Source organism: Lepisosteus platostomus, chromosome 4 (genome assembly GCF_059453375.1).
Source record: "Lepisosteus platostomus isolate fLepPlt1 chromosome 4, fLepPlt1.hap1, whole genome shotgun sequence".
NCBI classification, from domain to species: Eukaryota; Metazoa; Chordata; class Actinopteri; order Semionotiformes; family Lepisosteidae; genus Lepisosteus; species Lepisosteus platostomus.
In genome coordinates, this window is record NC_142614.1 from 23,551,085 (window position 1) to 23,574,040 (window position 22,956).

The following is a 22,956-nucleotide window of genomic DNA, read 5'->3' on the forward strand; positions in this document are numbered from 1 at the left end:
ATAAATGCTACACTGAAACGTTTTTAAAAAAGAAAACCTGTTTGCTGTGGTGTGGAGGGGAAGGAGACAGAGATGGAATTTAGGGCAAACTGGAGGGAAGACCAAAGGGTGAATTTGAGAAGGGGTGTGGGGCAGTGACTGCAGGAAATTTTCCTCCTTAGTTGTGCCTTTTGTTTTAAATGTGCTTATGGGACAAAGTTGAAGGCCTGGCATATGCAGTGCGACTGAAGCTTGTCCAGATAATACACCTTCATGTATGAAGGCCCTGATGTATTTATGAAGGTGTCAAAAGTGCTTTTCTGTTCATGTTTCCAGGAAGACCCTGTGCCCAATGGCCTTCGTGCTCTGCCTTTGTTCTATGCTGCTACTATAGGAATTAATACATTTTCAATCATGTACACTGGAGCTCCACGTAAGTTCTTGTCGCCCGTGTAGCTCAAGCCTTCTCATTTTGTTGCTCTAATTGTTTTTGCAAAGCTGCTTTTGAAGTGTTTGTACTAGCTGGAAATGGCTGAGGTACAGTTGGCAGTGCCCTGTGTGTCAGGAGCTGTAATGGAAAGTGCTTACCCACCAAAACGCCTCTTTTGAATGAATTAATCTTTAGGAGATTTGGAAATTTCCATCCATTTTTTTTATTCCAAAATCTTAGTTCACTGTGTGAACAAATGCCTTGTTTAATTACACGACTTCACCTCTTTGTTTCCTAGAACTATCATGCATACAGATGTGTTCAAAATGCCAGGAGTTAAAATCTGATTGGTAATAAAGTAAAGAAGGTGGAAGTCAACTCTTCGTACTTTTTGCTTAAATATACAATAGCAGGAAAGACAACTGCGATGCATGATTTCAGAAATTCTGTATGTATACAAATTTGCCTATGAACTGTTCTATGTACCACTAGCATCTGGTGTATAACAATAATTGTGTTCAACTTTTGTCTCTCTTCCCTCATGTAGTGCTTGGTCTGGAGCTCCTTCCAGTTTGGGGAATAGCTCTAATCACATTAGCAGGGTCTCTAGTGTGCGCTGCTTTGGTGTGGTTTGTAGTGTGCCCATGGATGAGAAGAAAAATAGCAAGTAAGTGACACATACTCTTCTGGAACTTTATTGGTAAGCACCAGTCTCGCATCAAAAGAGCCATGACATCCAAATAGTACAGTATGTAATGTGGAATGAGAACAGCGTATTCTGTATCCTTGGATATACAGTAACCAATCGTAAGCAAATCATTATAAAGAGAGCGAAGAAGAAAAACCTAAGAATTTTACAAGTGTAGTTTCGGCGGACCTTTTTTTTTGCTACCACTGAGATTGAAAGAAATAAGATACAAATATCCTAAAGGTTTTGTGCCATTTGTACTTAAGGTGTAGTGGACCTGGTGCACTTGAGTGTCGCAGAAAGAAATGTATCTAATGAATTTTCCATCTACACCTGGCGGCGTTACATCCGTGGCCATTGGAGTTACAGTGTAGATGTGCCAAGAAATTTGACCAGTGCCCCAATGTAAAAGTGTCCTGAAAAAAACTTGTGCATTGTGTGTGCCTGAAGACAGTTGTTACTGCAATGCAATAAAAGTAAATGCAATCGTTTCAAAATATGTAATATTTTTTCACTCGATCAGATATACCTATGCTTATCTTAGACCTCTCTACAGATGGAGAAAAAGCAATCCTTTATACACAGCCTGATAGAAGGAAAATACAGGCCAGAAATGCCGTCTGTATTCATGGATCTCACTTTATTTCCTGATTTCTTGAGATACAACACTTAAGCCTCCTCTAAATTTAAAAATATTAAAATCTTTCTTACTTGAAGTCCTCTAAATCAAATAATATTAGTACCTTAATTTGAGCGTGTTGTTTCCATGGCAGCTTTAAGGAGCTCCTAGAAGATTATTTCAGCTCTGGTTTCACAATATGTACTGCCAGGCTGCACGTGGCTCTTCTTTGCTTTCAGAACATATGTTGATACGTCTGGAACAACCAAGACAAATCCTGCTTTGTGTCATTTTGTCACTACATGTGCTTGCTTGCACCGACTTTTTTCCTTTTAAAAAGCAAATTCCATCTTTCATGTTTGTGCAGGCCGGTTGAAGAAGGAACATGCCTTATCAAGAATATCAGATGAGAGTTTAGATAAGATCCCAGAAGAAGACAGCCCCGTTTTCAAGGAGTTGCCAGGTGCCAAGGGGACAGATGAGAGTGTAGTGCCACTGACCAGCAGGGCCACCGAGTCACCAGGGGAACCAGAAAATCTGACCAATGGGAGTTCTGTCTTACCTAATGGAAGAGTATATGGTAAGCTCTGTTCAGAACTCCTGCATGGTGTGCCCAGTAACCTTTGTGATATGTGGTTTGAATCCAAGCTGTGCCAGATACCAGCTGGGATTTAGGCTCTCCAGGTACAGTACAGTGCACATTTAACAAAAATTAACTTCACTTGAATGGTATCAACCTGAAACCAGAATCAGCCTAGTGCCATATATCAGGCAATCCTTTTTTCTAAAAGTAAAACGGCTGAAAATGCAAAGATTTGGATGGCTCAGCAATGTTTTACAGAGAAAGCATATCGCAAACGTCCATGCTTGGGGATTTATAGGGTTAACTGAGGTTAAACAACAACCTTTGTTTTAGATGGCAACTAGAAGTTCCCAATTAGTGTGGAAAAACTGTATAAAAGCATGAAATCCGAGGATTATTTTGCTTTAGAAGATTAAAGAATTGAAATTATAGATGAGGTTCAAGCCATGGATTTTTTTAACTGTTTGTAAGAGGTGGTAGGTTCATATTTTGTGTTAGTCTGAGAACTGTACTGTAAACTGTAGCATTGTAACAACAACTGTAACAATTGTTTAAATTGATTAATCAGTTCTGCTTTAATCCTAAAAACATTCATAAACAGATGTTTTCAGACTGAATTTATAATTTGTGTAATTCTGCTTCAGATCTAAATTTTCTCAATGTAATCCAGTGTTCTCTGGCATTGTGTGCATGTCCCTCAGAAATAGAAAGTTTCTATTACAAGCTTTCCCTGGGAAACGCATTTGATCTCTAATCATTTTGCATTTTTCTTGGGTTACTTTGCTTTGTTAGTCTTAAGAAAATGCCTTTTTTATATTACACAGGGTATTGTGTGCAAAGGAGTAAATATCAGATTAGTCCACAAATTGAAACATCATGTAGTTTTATAAACGTTATAGGGATTTGCTTTACCTCTGTTTAGTTGAAAGATGATGTTTTTAATGGTCATTTAATAGAACCTCTATTTATTATGAGTTTTTGGAAAAATCTAAAGTACAAAATGTTGATATAACTCTGAGCAAGAGCCTATAAATAGGATTAAATATGTGCTTTCAATTACTGCACCAAGGGAAAACACTTGAAATGGTCGTAATGGTCAGGAGAGAGAAAAGAATATAGTGATGGAGACTGAAACAAATAATTTTCAGTACTATAACTGCAAAAGAACAGAAAGAACAAAATGTCACAGAGATTGGAAAAATATGAAATGTTTAGGTGACAAAAGGGAAATTACCAAGGAAGAAATCAATGTGCCCAAGTAAGATTGTAGAAAGCCAAAGTATTAGCACAGAAGAGCAGCTTTTTACAGTTACCAGAAGCACTTGAAATGTATCTCCCAAGTCAGCTGATATTCTACTAACTGTGCTTAAGGAAATGAGAGAAGATGCTCACAGGCCATTAACAAAAGTTTTGTAGCAGCTGGGCATGAGAGGTATTGCCAATCGGTCTATTTCCCATCCTGAAAATAGATGACAAATCCACACCACATAATTATACACCTATAAGTCTTACTACTGTTACATGTCAGGTTTTGGGAACAATAATTAGAACTAAACAAGAGGTCCATCTGTATGGCAGAATGACTCTAGAGGATAGTCAACATGGATTTATAAAAAGTAGGTCTTTAACTTGTTAGTGTTCTTTGAACAACCAAAAGCATGAATGGAAACATCACGTGTGAAATGGTTAATTTGGATTTATAGAAAGCTTTTTATGAAGTGCCTCATAAAACACTAATTCCCAAATTGTAGGTGGTGTGCATTCAAGGTAATACATGTATTTGGATTGGGAACTGGTTAATATAGAGAATGCATACCACAGATAAGGAACAGATGGTCAAATGGAGGTGAGGATAATAGTAGAGTTCCTCAGGTATCTATACTAGAACCACTACACTTAAGATGCCTAACTCTACTAGAATTTAGATAATTGTTAGCAAACTAGTCAAATTCACAGATGATATAAAACAAAGAATTTATAAATGCTACAAAAGACATCCAAATGTTGCGTAGATGGATTTTAAAAATGGCAGATAAATATGTAGTTAAATGTATACCTTAATGTAGATAAACATAGAGTTACAGTATATGCCGGCAACAAAATTATAAGATGGAAAACCCTGATCTTGTAGACCTTTTAGAATTTTGTGTTCGATTTTTATTACCATGTTAAGATATTGCTGTTCTTCAATGCATCTGGAGAAGAACATCCAGATATGTTCATAGGCTCCAGCAGTATGCTTTCCTATAGGTGCAATGTCTTGTGCGTTTTAAGCTTAGAATTAAACTACTATCATGTTATGTATTCCAGGGGGTTTGCCAATGTCCATACTTAGTTATACACGAATCATGTGCAAAGCCTGAAATGGCATTGGGTTACCTTGGCAACAGGACACCACTCACCCAAACTCTCCTCAAGGCCTGTATTACTGTGTCCGTTGAAAAGCTGCCCATTGCGTGACTTGATTAATTATCTGCAAGGAATTACATCAAAAGCCACAGCAGCTCTATCGCCATTCTGTGAGCGATGACCTACTGTAAATGGAAGTAGAATAATGGTTAGTAGGCAGGAAAAGTTTGTATTAAGAGAAAGGTTTAGTTGGAAATTGTCAGATTCATTTAGTGCAGGAAGAAAAAGTGACTAAGGAAGAAATAAGAAATGGGCCACAGAAGCCAAATTTCAGAGCACATAGAAAAAAACACAGATGAATAACTTTGACTGTGATTTAGTGAGGTACTAATTAATGTTTTTACCCATTAATAACATATCTGAATAACTGACCATTATTATTGTGTTTGAGAATTAGAGGTCCACCAGGTACTGAATTTGAAAACACTCAAAAATGTAGACATTTCCCCAGTAATGTTATTAAATCTCTGGAAGCATCTCCTTGTGTTTTTTACAGTGATCAGCAGGAGAAAGCTGTTTGTCCTGCACAGAACAATAATAGTAACAGTAATAATCATGTTCCCCTATTCTACAGCCATAGTTGAAAGTCATTGAGGGGTTCTTGTTAAATGGATTTTTGATTTTCAATAGAGCAAATACTCAGTATTTCATTGCAGATTACATATTTTTTAATAGCCTTAAGTTAAGTTGCATACCTTGGTGAACAGCACACCATTGCTGTGCACAAAGAAATATTCTAATCTGCTTATGTGGAAGACCTGATTCAAGTAGCTAAAATCCTCAAAACCATTGACAGAGCAAACCCAGTGGATTTCTTCTGAATCTGCAGCAGTGAAACAACCTGAGGGATCTCACATGGAAACTCGCACAGTACTTAGTTTAATAACAACTTTTAAGAGGAACTTTGTTATACAGAGGATTGTGGCATTTCTAAACTAAGCTACCCAGCTTGGTACCAAAACCAATATCCTGGCTTCTTTCAGGAAATGGACTGGGTGCAGTCATTGGATCATTTAGCTACTTTCCAACAAATTGGAGAGGTGGGCTGGGTGGCTTTTTCTCATTTGCAACTCTTCTAATCATAAAGCAACCCTTGTTGACCTTTATCTCGGGAAGATTGAGGAAGAAATAAAGGCTATTGCCTGGCACAGCTGCAAGACCTTTTCCTACTCCAGCTTTCTGCTATTAGTCATGCTTTAATAGTGCTTTTGAAGCTAAGAGAGTTTTTCTTTTCACAGCAGAATCAGGAAAATTGGTAGGAAGAAAGTGTTATCTCAGGTTTTTAAAAAAATTTGCAAGGCTTTCTATCTTGTAAAATACAATTTGAATGTTTATGCTGCAGGTAAATTTATTAAAGGTCAAAAATTGGAGAAAGGGATATTACCCTTAGCCTAAACCCTGCCTAATTAAGTTTGGCATTATTAATACACACTTTCTAGATCGACAGTTTCTAAGGTTCAAATCAGTAGATGTTGCAAGATTTGAATATTGGAAGAAAGCAGTGTTTTTCTTTTTTTTTCAGCTTGAATGTGCCTTTTTGTTTCTACTCCTGACCCAAACTGATTAATCTGACAAATGATTACGACTAAGCAACTAAGATTGCAATTTGACTTCAGCACTGTGAACGAATGAGCAATAAGCAAACGTACAGTATGTCTACCAGACGAGCAGCCTGTCTTATACTGACAACACTACATACTCAAGGGCACCTGGCAAGACCTGCTGTTACACATCGGGCTGGGTAGAACCGGGCCAACATGGCCACTTGTGCACGGCTGTTTGGGAAATTCCAGTCACTGTCCACTAATAACAAGGCACAGGCTTGAATTGACATCACAGGGCTGCACTGGTGCTCTTAGGAGCACCTTTATTTGTTTAGCTACTAGGCAATCCCAGGAACTTTTTGGAGTCAGATTTTTTCTTTTAAGTGAAAACGTTTAGTTTTAGAAAATTGGCTTCAGTTGTAATTTATGATTCATTGTAGCATAGTATATTATGCATTATATATATAAATGGGTATTTTCTGGAACAGTTTGGTTGAAGTACCTTGAACAAACAAGAACTGTGGCACACTTTGAATCTGCAACCCTCCTGTTATGCGTCTACAGCACTGTTAGCATTATGCTCCTTCCTACACATCCATGAGTACAGATCTGAAGAATTAACTGTTCATTTAAAGTATCGAAAATTTCAGTAAGAAAAATTATCCAAAAAGAAGGAAAAGCCCTTAAAAAGAGTAGAATGGAGCATAATTAAAAAGACCAGCTTTAGATTTGCAGCTTTAACCTTAAATGATTATACAGACAAGGTATTTGTGTATTACCTAAATTATAAAAAAAACAATCACCTAAGTAGTCTACTGCACTTTTGGTAATGAGTGTTTTAAATAGTCAACAAGCTTTAATACTATAGGTTGCTCCGAGGATAAAACAGCTCAGTTAAAACCACACAATAAACCAAGTGGACATGTACAGTATGTGCCGTGTGAAAATTGGGGCATATTTGCAAGTCTTAGTCCAATCATTTTTCACGTACATTAAGGTTTACATGAAATACTTCGGGGTCTTAACTTTGAAAACATCAAACAGTTTTTAGAATCATGTGATATTGTTTATTAATATTATTTGCGACCTAAGGATAAAAGAAAAAGTCTGCACCTTCCGTTTCTCTGTGAAACCCAAGTTAGAAAAGGCCTAGACAAAGTAGGCTAGAATCCAGGCCCTTAAAAATTACATACGCTGAAACAATCTTTTTTTTTTCTTTATAAGAAAGTTTGACGTGTGCTAATTAGGCTGTTTTGTACAACGCTATGAATCCCAAGACCGAAGGGGAAAGCAGACCTTTGCAGTTTAACGTGTGGTTTATCTAGTTGGCAGCGGATCCCACTCTCAGTGGTGTGGAGGTGGGGAATCTTTACTGATGGTCGCACTGCACCTGTGCTTTACCCTGCAGGCAGGACGCACTCCATGACCAATGGGTGTCTGAAGTCTCCCGTCTCGAATGGCAGCTTCAGTTTTGATGGGCACATGCGCAGCGACGGCCACGTCTACCACACGGTGCACAAGGACTCTGGACTGTACAAGGACCTGCTGCACAAGATCCACCTGGGCCACATGGACGACGAGCGTGCCGCCCCGCCTGCAGACAACAACTACCGCCTGCTTCGGCGGAACAACAGCTACACCTGCTACACGGCGGCGATCTGCGGCATGCCCGTGCAGCCCGTCTTCCGGTCCTCGGATTCGGCAGCCCCCGAGGACAGCGAGAAGCTGGTGGCCGACAGCGTCTCCTACTCCAAGAAGCGCATGCGCTATGACAGCTACTCCAGCTACTGCAACGCCGTGGCCGAGGCCGAGATCGAAGCCGAGGAGGGTGGCGTGGAGGTGAAGCTGGCCGCCGACACCCTGCAGACGCCTCCTCCCCCGCTGGAGGAGCCGGTGGACGAAGATAAGGAGGAAAAGGACAAGCCCCAGATCTTCCTGCTCTTCCACTTTCTGCAGATCCTCACCGCCTGCTTCGGCTCCTTCGCTCACGGAGGGAATGACGTCAGGCAAGTCCCTGTAACCTGTCCACAAACTGATGAAAAGTCAGGGCTGCGTTCGGGGAAACTTCATATGCAACTGGGGTTTCGCAGTTCGTTGTTTTGTTAAAGTGCTGCCTTGCGCAGGGAATTGTTTAGATCAACTAATACCTTTTGCCATCGTAGCACTTCGGTGAGCTCATGAATTGTTGCATCCACATCCAGATATCAACCACAATCCAATTTATGAAAATGGAAAGGTTTTTGATGCGTTTTTGACGTAATTATCTCTTTGCTCCCACAGCAATGCAATTGGTCCCCTTGTGGCTCTGTGGCTAATTTATGACCAGGGTGGCGTAATGCAGGATGCTGCCACTCCTGTGTGGCTGCTCTTCTATGGAGGTGTTGGCATCTGTGCAGGCCTGTGGGTTTGGGGCCGTAGAGTCATACAGACCATGGGAAAGGACCTGACGCCCATTACACCCTCTAGGTAAGCATGGAATTATAGGGGTTGTGGGACATTTTTCCAGGCTGGGCTTCACATTTTATTAAAATGATTGTGCCTTTCGCTTGGAGTTTGTGTAGTAACAACTCTTCCAGGTTTTGCCCCATGAGGGTCGCCTTCATGTGTAAAAGGGGTGAACAGACAAGTTTACGTGATACTTGAAAATGAATGTAGGCCTGTTAGTGTTGCATATTTACTTTCCTGTATATTTCTCTGGCCTATTTGGTGGCAAAAAATTGCTTTTTTATAGATTTTTTTTTAAACGGTGCCTAAGTAAGATTAAGCCTGGGAAATACTGCTTTTCCTTTCAAGATTTTATCTGCCAAATATTTATATAACCATTTTGTTTTCCTTTAAAAACAGTCCACTGACAGGTATGTAACTCCTATGAATGACCAATGTTTTCTCCTCCTTCTAAGGTTGGTTTTCTTAGCTAGGAATGATAAGACCGCACATTGAAGCACAAAAGTTGAAGGTTCTTGTGTTGCTCCTGCAATATTTTTATTATTTAGGTGGAATAATGCATTTTAATTTGAATACTATGTGTCAGTTATAAAAAAAAGACTGTATTACAGTACACAGTAAAGTTCAGAAATCAATTGCAGCTGTGAAATAAAAGGTGATTTATTGTTTCAAATGTAATTTTCAAGCTAAAAAAATTGTTGAAGCTCAAGTTGAAACATATGGGTCAGGAGAAAAGTGCTACAGATCTTAAGTCTAGGATTCAGCTGGAAATAGAGCACAATTGACCAAGTGCTACCAGAGTTTGGGGGAGTTTAAAGGGGTTATTTCTGTGAAATAATCAACATGAATGAGTGCATTTCAAACCACAATGAAAGTAAAATGCATACAGTAATGTGTAAAACCTCCAATTCACATCAAAGATGGAGCCACTTCGCATACCGGGAAATATAATCTATTACATTGTAACCAAACAGACTTGTGTATACATCTCTTTTAATCCAATAGAAATATTGGTCTCAACTTCTAAATGGTTTTGCCGACAAATACTGCTTACTTGTTACCTCTGCATGCTGATCACGTTGGAACATTGCTGTGGTGAAATGTCTGCTGCAAAACTTATACTTATTCGCTTCTGGATCACATTACATTAGTCATTACATTGACTAGCGAGCAGGAAGCACTATTTTAAGTAAATTCTCGCTAATTCTTGCTCTTGCTTGTGGCGAGACCAGCGGTTTGTGTCAACATGGTGTCTTAACAATACTTTTACAAAGTTCGCGGTTTTGTGCTTAATTTTTGAAAAAATGATTTGGATTACCGTCAATTATTTTGTTGCCGGGATTTACCATCCAGTGTGAGAAATTGGGACTGTAGTTCCCCTTCAAGATGCCGAGGCTGCCCTCTATGAAGCAGTTAGTAAAACATTTATCAGCAAGGTTTTCAGCAGCATCCTGTCTGCACCTGAGGATATTTGGTGAGGATCTTCAGTCCCTCTGCCTGCTTATGTTTGTAGATCCAGAACAGACAAGTTTATGCCATACATGCACAATAATAATAATAATAGCTTACACTTATATAGCGCTTTTCTGGACACTCCACTCAAAGCGCTTTACAGGTAATGGGGACTCCCTTCCACCACCACCAATGTGCAGCATCCACCTGGATGATGCGACGGCAGCCATAGTGCCCCAGAACACTCACCACACATAAGCTATCAGTGGGGAGGAGAGCAAAGTAATGAAGCCAATTCATAGAGGGGGATTATTAGGAGGCCATGATTGGTAAGGGCCAATGGAAAATTTGGCCAGGATGCCAAGGTTACACCCCTACCGTTTTCGAGAAATGCCCTGTGATTTTTAATGACCACAGAGAGTCAGGACCTCGGTTTTACGTATCATCCAAAGGACGGCACCTGTTTACAGTATAGTGTCACTGGGGCATTAGGACCCACACAGACCGCAGGGTGAGTGCCACCTGCTGGCCCCACTAACACCTCTTCCAGCAGACACCTTAGTTTTTCCCAGGAGGTCTCCCATCCAGGTACCGACCAGGTTCACACCTGCTTAGCTTCAGTGGGCTGCCAGCTGTGGGCTGCAGGGTGATATGGCTGCTGGCATATATAACAATATCAGTTCAGCATAGAATTTGAAGCATTGATATGCCATGAGTACCCTTACTGATACTGAAAAAATATTTAAAACTCTTTAAATAATACCTTTTTTTGTTTGCTTTCCCCTTACATTATCATGTTAATAATTTTAGTAATTTATTCAATGTTTGACTTGCTGGAAATCCATGAGAGTACACCATTTATTTCTACTAATTTATGAGCTACAGCCTGTTATACTGAAGCACAAAAGTAAAAGTTCTTAGTGTTTCTTCTGTAATTTATTTTTTAATTTGTCAGAATAATGCATCTTAAAATTACAATTACAAGCAAAATATACATTTTATTTATTGGCAAAATATCAAATTATCTATTTTAATCACTTTTTGATCTTTATGCTCTATTTCGATGATAATCAGATTTTGACTGGGACAAACTATTCAATGTTTATAGTAGTGGAGTTCTGTTTATTGTGAATAATGCTGCATTATGGCATCTAATGTCAGCCCCACTCATGCGAGACTATACAATTCTGGAGGTTCTCTGTAAACTGTCACTGCTGCTGTCTTTCAGCACTCTGGAGTTGAAATGGCACTGTGTGCAGTTCTGCAGACTGATTTTGGCCAGTGGACATATAACAGCTTTATTTTTTCATACAAAAAGGGAAAATGGGAGGCCAGATAGCTCAAAGTCTTTGCCTGCTTTTATTTGAATATCAATGGACAGATTTTGTTTTTTATGTCTGTGTTGATGTCCCATGTTCAAGTCATTCTTGAGAAATGCACAGTTAGAGTACTGTGACATTATGGCACTCAAGTCACGGCTTGCAGTTTATTCATCTGCATGACATGCCTGTAAGAAACTACGGGCATAAATGAATATGGCACAGTCGGTATAATTCAATGAAAGAGGTTAATGTGTGGGGGACAAATGTGGAAATGTTTGGAATTGTTCTTCATTACAGCCAGAAATAAAAATAAAAATATATGGATGCTGAAGTAACATTGATCATTTAAACAGCTGTCACTTCTATTATTCAAAATCAGAATTTCTTGTCAATTGAAATCCTATTAACCAAAAGAAGCCCCTCAGTTTTATGGTTAACATTGAAGGGTCTTGTTTGTATGTTTTTCATGACACTAAAGCTAACCATGTGGATACTAAGTATAAAAATGTAGGAGGGATTGACTTTTTTCAGATTTATGGAAAAAGCTATTTAAAAAAACACTTTTTTTTCCTTGGTATGGTCTTGGGAATAGAATCTATTTTTAATTAAATGGATGCATTTTCTCTGGATGCAGTCATTTTACTTTTGGTAGAACTGTCAAACAAAGATTTGTACAATGAAACGTGGTTGTTTTTTTTTCCCCCGATGCCTAAGCAAATATTTGTTTGGAATGACTGAGTTAATAAAGATACAGTACCAACACACACACACACACTAAGACAAACTGGGTCGTGCACATTTGAACTGTGAAGACGTTTTCTTGGTAAAATGGGAGCTGACCACAAAAGCTCTTTGGTGAGGAGCTGCCGATGTTGCATGCTGTTTCTGTGGCTCTGAGAACATCGGCGCAAGAACAAAGGAGTGACTGTGAAGTGTTGTTTCTTTGTGCTCCCCGCAGTGGATTCACTATTGAACTGGCTTCGGCGCTCACTGTAGTGTTCGCCTCCAATATTGGACTTCCTATCAGTACCACACACTGCAAGGTATGCCTGAGCCATGTGACAACAGTCTGGCCTCCTCCAGTCTGGGCTTCTCAGATCAGTCTGCTGTGGGGTGACAGTGTCTGGGGGCAGAGATTGCACCACTTTGAGAATACAGGGCCCTTTTTCATGCATTTGCACATGCTTAGGAACCAACTGTGAAGGAGCGAGACCAAGTGCTTAGCTTCTAAACATACAAACCTGTGTACATTTCAATATAATAACATTTTAAAGAGGACAATATCCAATGGCAGAGAAAGGTTTTCGACAACGATAAAAATGGAAGCTGCAAGTATCTTTTTGTGTTTTTGTTTTTTTTTTTCCCCACCAGTGGTTCTCGTAGTTGCTATGCATTTTGAATTAAATGTGATTGTAGCCTTTTGGCAAAGCTGTCAGTCTGAATCAATGTTTTAGTGTTCTGGTGCTTCTGCACTGCAACAGGGTAGACTCTGGAGGTGACTTTAATTCATGGTTGTGCACATATTCGTGCACTGCAGATGTGCCAGGAAGCACGCAACAGTGGGTTAAATCTCTGGTGTCTACTGCACCAGAATGAAGCTGGATGAGAATTTGTAGAGCTGGCTTGTTCCTGGAAAGCAACATGAATTGGCTTATATACTTCATGCTTAACTATTTTTAGAAGTTTATAAAATCATTATGCATTATTCACTTGTAATTCATCTTGGCTTCCTGTCCAATATTTATGATTTGTATCTTAACCACCACTAGGAGCCTCAATAACAGTCACACATTTTGTGTATAATATGAACAGCATACATTTATGTGCTTAATAAAACAGGGCAAAGCAGATTTTAATTGTTTTTGATTTTATACAAAAGTTTTGTGAAACCAAAAACCTTTTCTAAGCAGTGTGGAAAACCAAATAGCCATTTGCCTATAGTAAATTATTTTATAAATACAAATGTATTGTAAAGCTACAGTAGTTTTGGACTTCAAATCCAAAATAAACATGTTGGGAGCTCAGCTGGCTCATCTTGTATCTTTTTAACTGTTTTTTGCTCTGCGCAGGAGAAGCTCCCTGCAGTGCTTCAAATATCTAAATATGATTATTCAGGAATCCCCCAGGCAGATGAGATGTGAAATATCAACCAGATTACATGGTCAGGTGCTGCAGATCCTCAAATAAAATCCGTCTCTTGCCTGACGTGTCTGGATGTAGACTAATTGATATTCCTGAGATGAAAGCAGTGGCTTGCAATTTTCAGGCATGTAAAATTAAGTCCTTTTGAGTGAGGTTCAGCATTTTGATAGAGAATGTCAGTGTAATTCTGTATTAAACAAAGGTATAGATGCCCACTGTAGTTAATATACCAGAAGTGCTTGTATTTGTTTCCACAACACAAGCAAAGAATCAAAGAGTAACTGGTTATCTCACTCAATACAGTACATATCCAGTGTAGTTTATTTAAAAAGATTCCTATTCTCATGCTAGCCATGATTTTCATAGGGAGTAGTAGCTCAGACCAGGAGGTACATGTACCAGGAAGAGTGCTAAGCATATGGACCACATGTTTTTGAGTCTTGAGACTCAGTTAGCTAGTAGCAAATGGATGAGGAACCGGACAAATGGCCACGTTTCGCTCTGTTTTGATATTTTCTAATTACTGAAAAAATCTGCTCACCAGTCATGCATTTCTTTTTTTTAACTTGCTGCTTCCACTGCCATTGGTTTTGTAGATTTGAGTGATTGTGTTGAAGAAAAAGGTGCATATCTTTGCCCCAGATGGACACTGTCTTAAGGGACTGAGCTGAGCAAGCCAAAAAGGAGCACTGAAACCTATCTTCATACACCTGTATTTCACCAGCCCCTCTCTCCTCTACTCATTGCATGTTGTGGTATATGGGAAACCTTTCCTCTGTCTTACTGTACTAGATTCTCACCATTGTTTTATTCTTTGTTCCATTTCTTCACAGTGGATTTTGCATTGAAGTAATGAGTGCGCTAACTGTACTTGTTGCCTCAAATGTGGGCATCCCAATAAGCTCCACTCACTGCAAGGTATTGGAGTGTGCAGTCATGACGACGATCGAGAGAAACTGTTCACATACAATGATTTAGACAAGTTTTAAAAATGAAAGCGCAATTATAGAAGTCTTGCCGACTCGTGCATTTTTCCGTGTCATTGTGAAGCAGCTAAGCAGATCACCATTTTAAATGTGTGTATAAACAAATAAGTGGAACAACAACTTCCAAAAGATATGGTCAGTATTAATCATGGTAAAAAAATACCATCTCTGTTCAGTCTTCTCCAGTATATCAAAAAATGCTACAGAGAAGATAGGTGCTTTACTAGTATATATTATTGATTATTGATATATATGCTGGTGCTTGTGAGGGATATGACTGTTTTTGAAAAAAAAACAAAAAATATAATTAACTAAATTAACTGCTTTTCACCTGTATGCTCTTTCAAATATTTGAAGCAAAAATGAATTACCAAGATAGAAGATAGCTGTTAGATTTTTGTTTTTAATATTTTTACATGTGAACTGCTTAAATAGTCATTTAAAACAATTGCAGCACTTCTGTTTGACTGTCGCTCTGTTAAAACTAGTCATCTATTAGTCATCTGCAAAATGACTACTTTAAGAATGTATATAATAATCAATATCTGGGTTCCAGTTAGTCCTTAGATAACATGAAATGAGCATTTCACAATGTCTTGTCTAGAGTCTTTTTTTGACTATACCCATCAGTTTTAAGCTTTTAAAGTGACTGATTCAGTGGAAATCTTGTTTTTATTTTGTGTGCTTACATAAAGTTACTGTACATCTTTTTACCGTACTTATTTATACTGAAAACAGGAATGTGCCAAAGCAGAACTTATGAATGTCCTTTTCTATTGCACATTATTTCATGTTTTTTCCAGCACAGTAAAAATACTAGAAAGAAGTTAGATCTGAGCTGCGATTTTAAGTATTTTTAAGGAAAAATGCATAAGTAGCAAACTTCTACCAAAACTAGAAATCAAATTATAACAATGTTGACTTTCAATTGTCCGTCTGTCACCATTCATCAAAACTGTGTAATTTTAACATTCCTTGATTCTAATTTCTTTAACAAACATCTAATTTTCCTATTTTTTGTGCATCATCTGTTTTTTATACTGACCCTATTAACATTTCATTTAACTTTGATAATTTTAGTGTGCTTTCTTGCCTTTATGTTTGTAGTCCAATTCCTTAAAAAGGACCTTCCCCTTGAACATTCAGAGGCTTAGACATCGCAAGCACAGTGAACAGTGCAGGGACAGAACAGCTCCTTATGTGCCCTCCAAATCTACAATTTTTAGTATAGTACACAAATGCCATTCTTTGCAGTGTTACAATCTGTTATGTGATTCTCACTGAATGAGAACTAGAATTCAAACAGCTCAAGAGATTCTTTCAAAAACACCTGCTGATATGAATAATGTCTCTCTCTTGCACGAAAACTATTTTTTGGCCATGCTTTTATCTCACTGTTAAGTAACGGAAAAGGTGTTATGTACTTGTGCAATGATTTATTCAATGTTACAAAAAAACATTCATAAAATTATTTCCAATTAAATTATAATAGAATATCTGGGTTAGGTTTAGACCTGACAGGCTGATGCAGTCATTGAGTGTCTGGGCTTGCAGGTTTTAGAGACCTAATTAGGATCTGAAAAACAAACTCGATGTGACTTATTTGCTTAATTTAACTAAGTCATAAAATTCTGTGATAGAATGAAAATCAGAAACAAACTTGGGGCATTTGTCAAGTGATTAGCCCTAAGATATTAGTATGCTATGTATTTTTGACATGATTGGCAAGTGGGCTGTTGTCGCAGTGATAAACTCGCTATCCCTCACCAATTCCACTTCAGATTACAGAACTTCTTAGATACTGTTTTTCATGGAATTGTTCAGTTGTACAGGAAACACCACAGTCAAAAAATTAAATAAGAGCCTGCAGATGTACAAAATAACAAATATTGAATTTATCAAGCTGAACATAACCGAGGTCTATGTTGCATCTATGTATGTTACAATGGGCACTTGTAGTAAACAAACAGTGTGACATTTTAAAGGCAGCTAATTAGCTGGTGTTGTATGACCCTGCACGCTGTCAGTTTTCCAAAATTAGCTCGGCTTTTTTTACCACCCACTGTGCTTCAAGTTACAGTTCTCGTATAAGGAAAAGTCGTCACCAGCGAGGTTGAATTTCGGCAGGTTCCTGGGCATGCATGCTTGCCCATGTTTCTTGGAAAAGGGTATTACTGTAACACTAGGGAAAACAGCAGAGAACCACACCAGAGAAAGACTTGGGTAAATCATTGCACAAGAGGATCAGACTGTGCCAAGGTCTGTATAGATCAGTCCGCGTCTGGTTCACTTTCATTTTTCTTCATTTCCTTGAGCTGTTGAATAAATCTCTTAATAATAATGAATGTTATCAACATTCATTAGCATTATTTTTACTTGGACATTTCATTTCAGGTGAAATTAAAGTGACCTGTTAATGTTGTCATTTCAGCAAAAACGTTAGGTACTAAAAGCCTTTGAGCTCTGTTCTCTTTGAGAAGAGACGGGTTTCTGTTGTTTAAATACAGTACTGTTTATAGTATACATAAAACTTTTTCTATTACAGCAGGAAGGTAGTACAAAATAAGCTTTAGCTTATGCGCTGCTTCTTTATGTTTAGCACTTGGTAGAGAGTTTGCTGTAAGCTTAAATGAACTAACTAAGCTTAGAAAGAAAAATCAATCATTACATCCTAGCAATTTGCAAAGAACCACCATTTTACTAACAATCTTAAGATGCGCTACAGATCTGCTTGCTAACGTTTTTTTGTTGTCTGTAAAATGATACTGATTTTGTCTCTTCCGTTGTGTTGTTTTTTTTTGTTATTGTGCTAACCCTTCCAGGTGGGTTCAGTGGTGGCCGTGGGCTGGATCCGATCGAAGAAGGCAGTGGACTGGCGTTTATTCAGGAACATCTTCCTGGCATGGTTCGTGACGGTCCCTGTGGCAGGGCTGTTCAGCGCTGCTGTCATGGCTATTTTTGTGTATGGCATTCTTCCATACGTCTGAGCGAGCCCCCCCAAAAAAGAGGAGGCCTCGGAGAGCATCAGACAAGCCAGAGCTCATTCAGTTGGACTAGTAGAAACGGGCTGGGGATCAGAAGCTGTTGTGGAAATGTCCAGAATTCAGTTTTTATTTTTTATTTATTCGTTTATTTTTCTTCAAGGATATGCAACTAGATAAGAAAGAGGCCCCCCTTTTGTAATCTTCCAAATAGCATCTGCTGTACATAACACTGAGAGTGTACATTTTGTGACATGGTGATATGATGTGCATTTGAAAATGTAATAAAAACTGCATTTATATGTATATATAAATATACATATATATATACATATATAGAAATATATCTATACTGACATATTAATGTTTAACACTACCTGAATCACAGTGAATATAAAGCAGATCTTTCCAATGGAATAATCTTGTAGATGGAAAATGTAAATAATGTATAATTGAGTGGCATTTTTGTACTAAGGTTTGCTTTAAGAAACTCAAGTGTAATTGAGCAAATGCCATGTCATTGTGGCATATTTATCATCGAGGTACTGCTTTTTTTGGGGGGGGAAGTTGTCAATTTACTATAATATTTAATAATTTTCTCATAATTAGAGATAATTGGGGGAAAAAACAAGTTTTTAAGAAAGCTTCCATTACCTTTCCAAATGGACTTCATATTTTTTTAAAAATGTAATATAATGTAATTTCTACTGTAAATACTTTCTTAGAGTAATTTAATTTTCAAAACTTGGGGCCATTAAGTAATGAATCAGCTGACAAATATCTGTGCCAGTTAGGATTTCACAAAAACCCGGTCCACAGGGAGCTACTGAGCAAGCATCACATTGGGGGAAAAAGTCATTTTTTTAGAGACCAGAAAAAAGGTTTCCCACATGGAAACTTATTATACCATCTGAGTTCAGTGGTGCAAAAAACTTCTCTCAGTGTGCCATATTGCATTATACACAGGGACTCTTTGTGCAGATTTGGATTTTAAAGTTTTAACAAAAGAAAAACTATTATAAAGTTTGAAATACGAGTTTTATCAAATTAAAATCTATATTATTAAACATTTGTGTGCAAGAGAATAAATTTCACTTTTAAATTGTTTGACCCAAGAATGTAACTTAAAGCAGTGTGTGAAATTCAACTTGTACTCTTTGCTCGAGGTCACAAAACATTGAATGATAAATGATACATTAAAGCACAATATTCATAAAAAATATTTTGAAATATATGTCAATAGCACAGCAACCTGGACAAAACTGAACTACTCTAAAGAATATTTAATAAGTTAAATCTCTTATCACATGACCCATAATGTACTGTACTTCAGTGTTACAAGATTAATTTTCTTAATTAAAAATCTTACTTTTAAGTGTGTTGTATACTGTACAATCCATCCAGTCATTATATTAATTTGGAATGCAATAGATATTTTTCCATCTTTCCATTTTTTTTTATATGATATAAACTTGATATGATATACTTCAATATTTTTTATATGGCATTTGACCTTGGAAACCAAACAAGATTTTAGATTGAGTTTGAGTATTAAATGGAGAAATATGGATAGCAAATTGTTTTAATGTACATTTCAAGTGGAGAGGTATAGTAATCATCAGTTGGCATAGATGATTTAAGTTTAAACTGATCTGACTTTGCTAAGCAAATTATACTAAAACTAATTAAGTCATTTTGGTCAGAACAACCCAGTGTCCCGAGTTTCCAGTATGCAACAGATGCACTTTGAAATGTGTTTTTTTTTCTGCCGACCTGCCCTGAAATGGCCCTGAGCAAATTTCACATGGCACATTGTTTGAGAAAAATCCATTTTACCAAAGATTCAGAGGAATAGGAAGAAAATACTATTTTCAATGTAAAAAATGAAATCCGTTAAGAGTAGCTTGTCATTTTACTTTTTCTGGACACTGGACATTCCTCTGAGCTCCCACACATAAATTACACTGTCTACACACCACTATCAGCCTTCATTCACAAAGAATATGGGATAGTTTTTTTCCTGTCAAGGACTCCTCTCAAAGAATATTAAAAAATAGTTGTCATAATAATATTTATGGAGTGAACAGGGTTGATTTGGTAAAAGTTTATGTATTTTTCACTTGGTGCTAGATGTAATGTATTCATCCCTTGTAGATATTTCCCTGTGATGTTTCAACTTATCTGTGTTGTGCGTTTCTTCGTGTTGATATGTAACTATGCAGAAAACGTGATTTGCCACTCGTCTCTTGTACTAAATCAACGTAAGATTTTCTCACTGAAAAGTAAACACTACCTGCGGTAAAACTGCACACTGGATTTATTTGTTCCACAAATCAAATACTGTACATGTATATCTCCTTACCTGCATCTAACTGCTTTCGGGCTTGTATGTAGCTTTTGCGGCTATTCCTGTAGAGAAGTCATCCCAAAAACAAAGTACAAAATTTTAGTAGACGCACAACAGAATATATTTGAGTATTGAACCTTATGTGACAGTCAGCTGAGATTTACCTCATTTCCAGAAAGATATTCAATTTTTTCTTACCACATTCAGGAATTACATGTGTGCACACCAGTTTTCTGTAGGGATTTTTCCAAGTTTCTACTACACAGTTTGTCTCCTCAGTTTACATAGCATCAGTTTAAGTACTATTGCATCCAATGTCAGAACAAAAAGTGTTACAACGCTCCAAACTCAAATTCTCATTGAGTTCACAGAATTAGTATTGCAGTATAATGAATGTAAGTGAACCAATGATCTGAAAAGGGAGGTGAATGTTCAGTATGAAAAAAGTACATCTAGTGCGCAGACCTTAAGAAGTTACAGTAAATGTGTAGTGTCATAATTTTGGTATGTAAACACTACAATTAGATGTGAGGATTGAGTGATGTCAGTCAGGCGTTAAAGGTTATATACTGTATGTACAGTATATACTTAAATTATTTCCCCTGATTGTTTTCTCTATTGCTGCAATATTGGTCTTTGCAGTTGGATGTACTAAAGTATGTATTTTCAATGTCTTTAATTTTCATGACTTCTCATTCAGAAAAGGACCCAGAAATAGGAAGGTGGCTGAGCTATACAACTACATTGAAAAGAGCAATTTAATATCTGCAAATCCTTATACATAATCATAGCTTAAGACTTCAAATGTATGTAATGTGAAAATCTTAACATGATCAATTTATGTGCATTAGTGCACATTTACTTTTCCATTTTGTTTCATATTGCATAGATACAATAGTTTTGTACTTACTGTGTAATGGTGTAACACAGCAGAACAACAGACTAATTAATCCAATGAAAGAAAATTTTGTGAACCTTGAAATATGATTAAATAACATGAAGTGTCTAGAAAGAGTAAAACTATTATTTTTTTTATTTGAATAGTGGTGGTTTTTTTCCCATAAGACACCACTGCATAGTTTAGCACAAGGTTACGGATGTGATTTTAAATGAGTTCCATCTGACTATATTTTTATACCATATCTAAGTTAACCTTTTTTGTTGGATAAATTACCTCCAATGCTCTGAACAGAATAATGCTCGTAATAGTTAAGGAAGCTTTTCCTTAGATATAGTTTCATCAGATTTCAGGAAAGCTCCCTGAAACTTTTATAAAGAGCATGTTTTTTTCTGTCCTGGCTGTTGATGGTTGATGATAGGTTTGAGTTTTTTTTTTTCATTTTTATTTTTTATTATATATAAAGTGCTTTGTAATTTTGTTTCCCACTCGCAGCAGTGAGAGCAAGCCTTTTATCACTTTCACATTAAGAGCTGTCCAGTTTGAAAATGCTTGAATCTAGTTACAGAAACATAGTGGTGCTAAAGGTCGCCACCTAGTGGATGGCATTATGGATTATTAGCAGTTGTATTGGTTATTCACAGGGTTTTCATTATTACCAGTACTGTTTCTTTGGCTATCCCTAAATTAAGGGATTAAAAGGAAAGAAAATGCAGAATCATTCAATATAATGCACAGTGTTCAAAAGAGGTGTGTGATTCATAACTCATCTGTAAAAATGATCAATGCCAATATACTACTTGAGTTATTGTAAATTGTCAGAATAGTTCTTCTTTGCAGGTTGGCAAAGGAAGACAGCCAGTGTTGTGCGTGCAACACAAGTGAAAACGTACAGGAAAAACGCCTCTTGTAACACAAAGAGTTACAAAACTCTTTACAAAAGCAGGTGTCCAGAATTTATTTTTAGCTGTAGCTTTGTAAAAGGAGCTGGCTTTTGATAATCTAATGTACTGAAAGGGCATAACACAATGCCCCAGAAATTTACTAAATCCAGCTGGAGTCGGAATATGACGCATGGTTCAAGCTCTGTATCATACTCACATGACTCAGTTAGCCATCATCCACAGAAGTGGTGCCAGAAGGAATCGGCTCTCTCGATGTGAGAGATCTGTGTGTTTCCACTTGTCAAACTATAACCTTAAAAACTATGAGTGAAGAGTCTCAGCAGTAAGACAAGAAGGTGCCAGTTTCTTTAGAGTTGTTATCATCGTCGGGGGTTGATTACAAACTTGAGTACTTTGGCTGTAGAGCATGTTTTCAATGTTTTTCTTATCAATATGGTGGCTTTTTGTTGACTGTCTTAGGGCACCTCTAACCTAGCCGGTTGTTTCACTTTGCTCTGTGCTGTATTTTTACTGCAGTTGTTTGGAACATGTTTTTGCTATAAAGTCTTTCCAACCTGGGCTGTCTTTCAGTTTCCCTGTCATCAACTGATGAAATAATGCTACTAGTAACTGGATGTAGACCTAATCTTTTGTTTGTTTTTAATATTCTGTACTGTGTCATATCCTGTATTTTTTCTTTATTTTTTAGCGCAAAACATTCAGCATTTAAAATTAAATTATGGGAATTAAAATTACAAAGAATAAAAAATGTGTTTGTCTTTTGTTTCTGTAAACTGATTCACACAATACTCCCAGTGACCTATCAAAGTCTACTTTAGTTTAAGGGTGAGAAAATTACAAATATTACAAGGAAACATTTTCAAGTATATAGTTTTAAAGCTCTAACAAATCAGTACTTCATTTTAAATTATCCGAGTACAAAATCAGGTTTGAAAGTACTAAAAAATAAGAAGTAGAATAACTTTCCACTGCTTTCTAAGCTTCTTAAATCTTTATCTCAGAAGAGATTTTACTAAGATATTCCTCCAACATAATCAAAACAGTTTACTGATTCCACTGGGGAAAAAAATCTAATTAAAATGTAGACAAAAAGAGCATCGACTTACATAAGAGTAACTCCACACAAGTATGATCTGAGTTTCCTAAGGCAATTGTGTCAGTGAGGTAGTTCCAGGTAAAAATTCTCGTGTTTAAAAATAAACCTTTTTCATTTTTTCCCCTCTGTC

The 22,956-nt window shown here is 37.3% G+C and overlaps 1 protein-coding gene across 10 annotated transcripts in view; it reads left to right on the plus strand.

The window, feature by feature from the left end:
* Positions 1-22,478, plus strand: part of slc20a2 (solute carrier family 20 member 2) — a 72,495-nt gene extending 50,017 nt beyond the window's left edge. For 8 of the 10 annotated variants that reach the window (XM_088629092.1, XM_088629097.1, XM_088629098.1 and 5 more), the window contains 7 exons: positions 316-412; positions 957-1,076; positions 2,084-2,296; positions 7,661-8,258; positions 8,533-8,718; positions 12,430-12,514; positions 17,422-22,478. In XM_088629092.1, the coding sequence (XP_088485218.1) occupies positions 316-412; positions 957-1,076; positions 2,084-2,296; positions 7,661-8,258; positions 8,533-8,718; positions 12,430-12,514; positions 17,422-17,586 (1,464 nt within the window). In that variant the 3' untranslated portion in view covers positions 17,587-22,478. Of the gene's footprint in view, positions 1-315; positions 413-956; positions 1,077-2,083; positions 2,297-7,660; positions 8,259-8,532; positions 8,719-12,429; positions 12,515-14,446; positions 14,532-17,421 lie in introns of all 10 variants that reach the window. The other 2 variants (XR_015935904.1, XM_088629093.1) reach the window with 2 other exon arrangements.
* Positions 22,479-22,956: the final 478 nt, after the last annotated feature.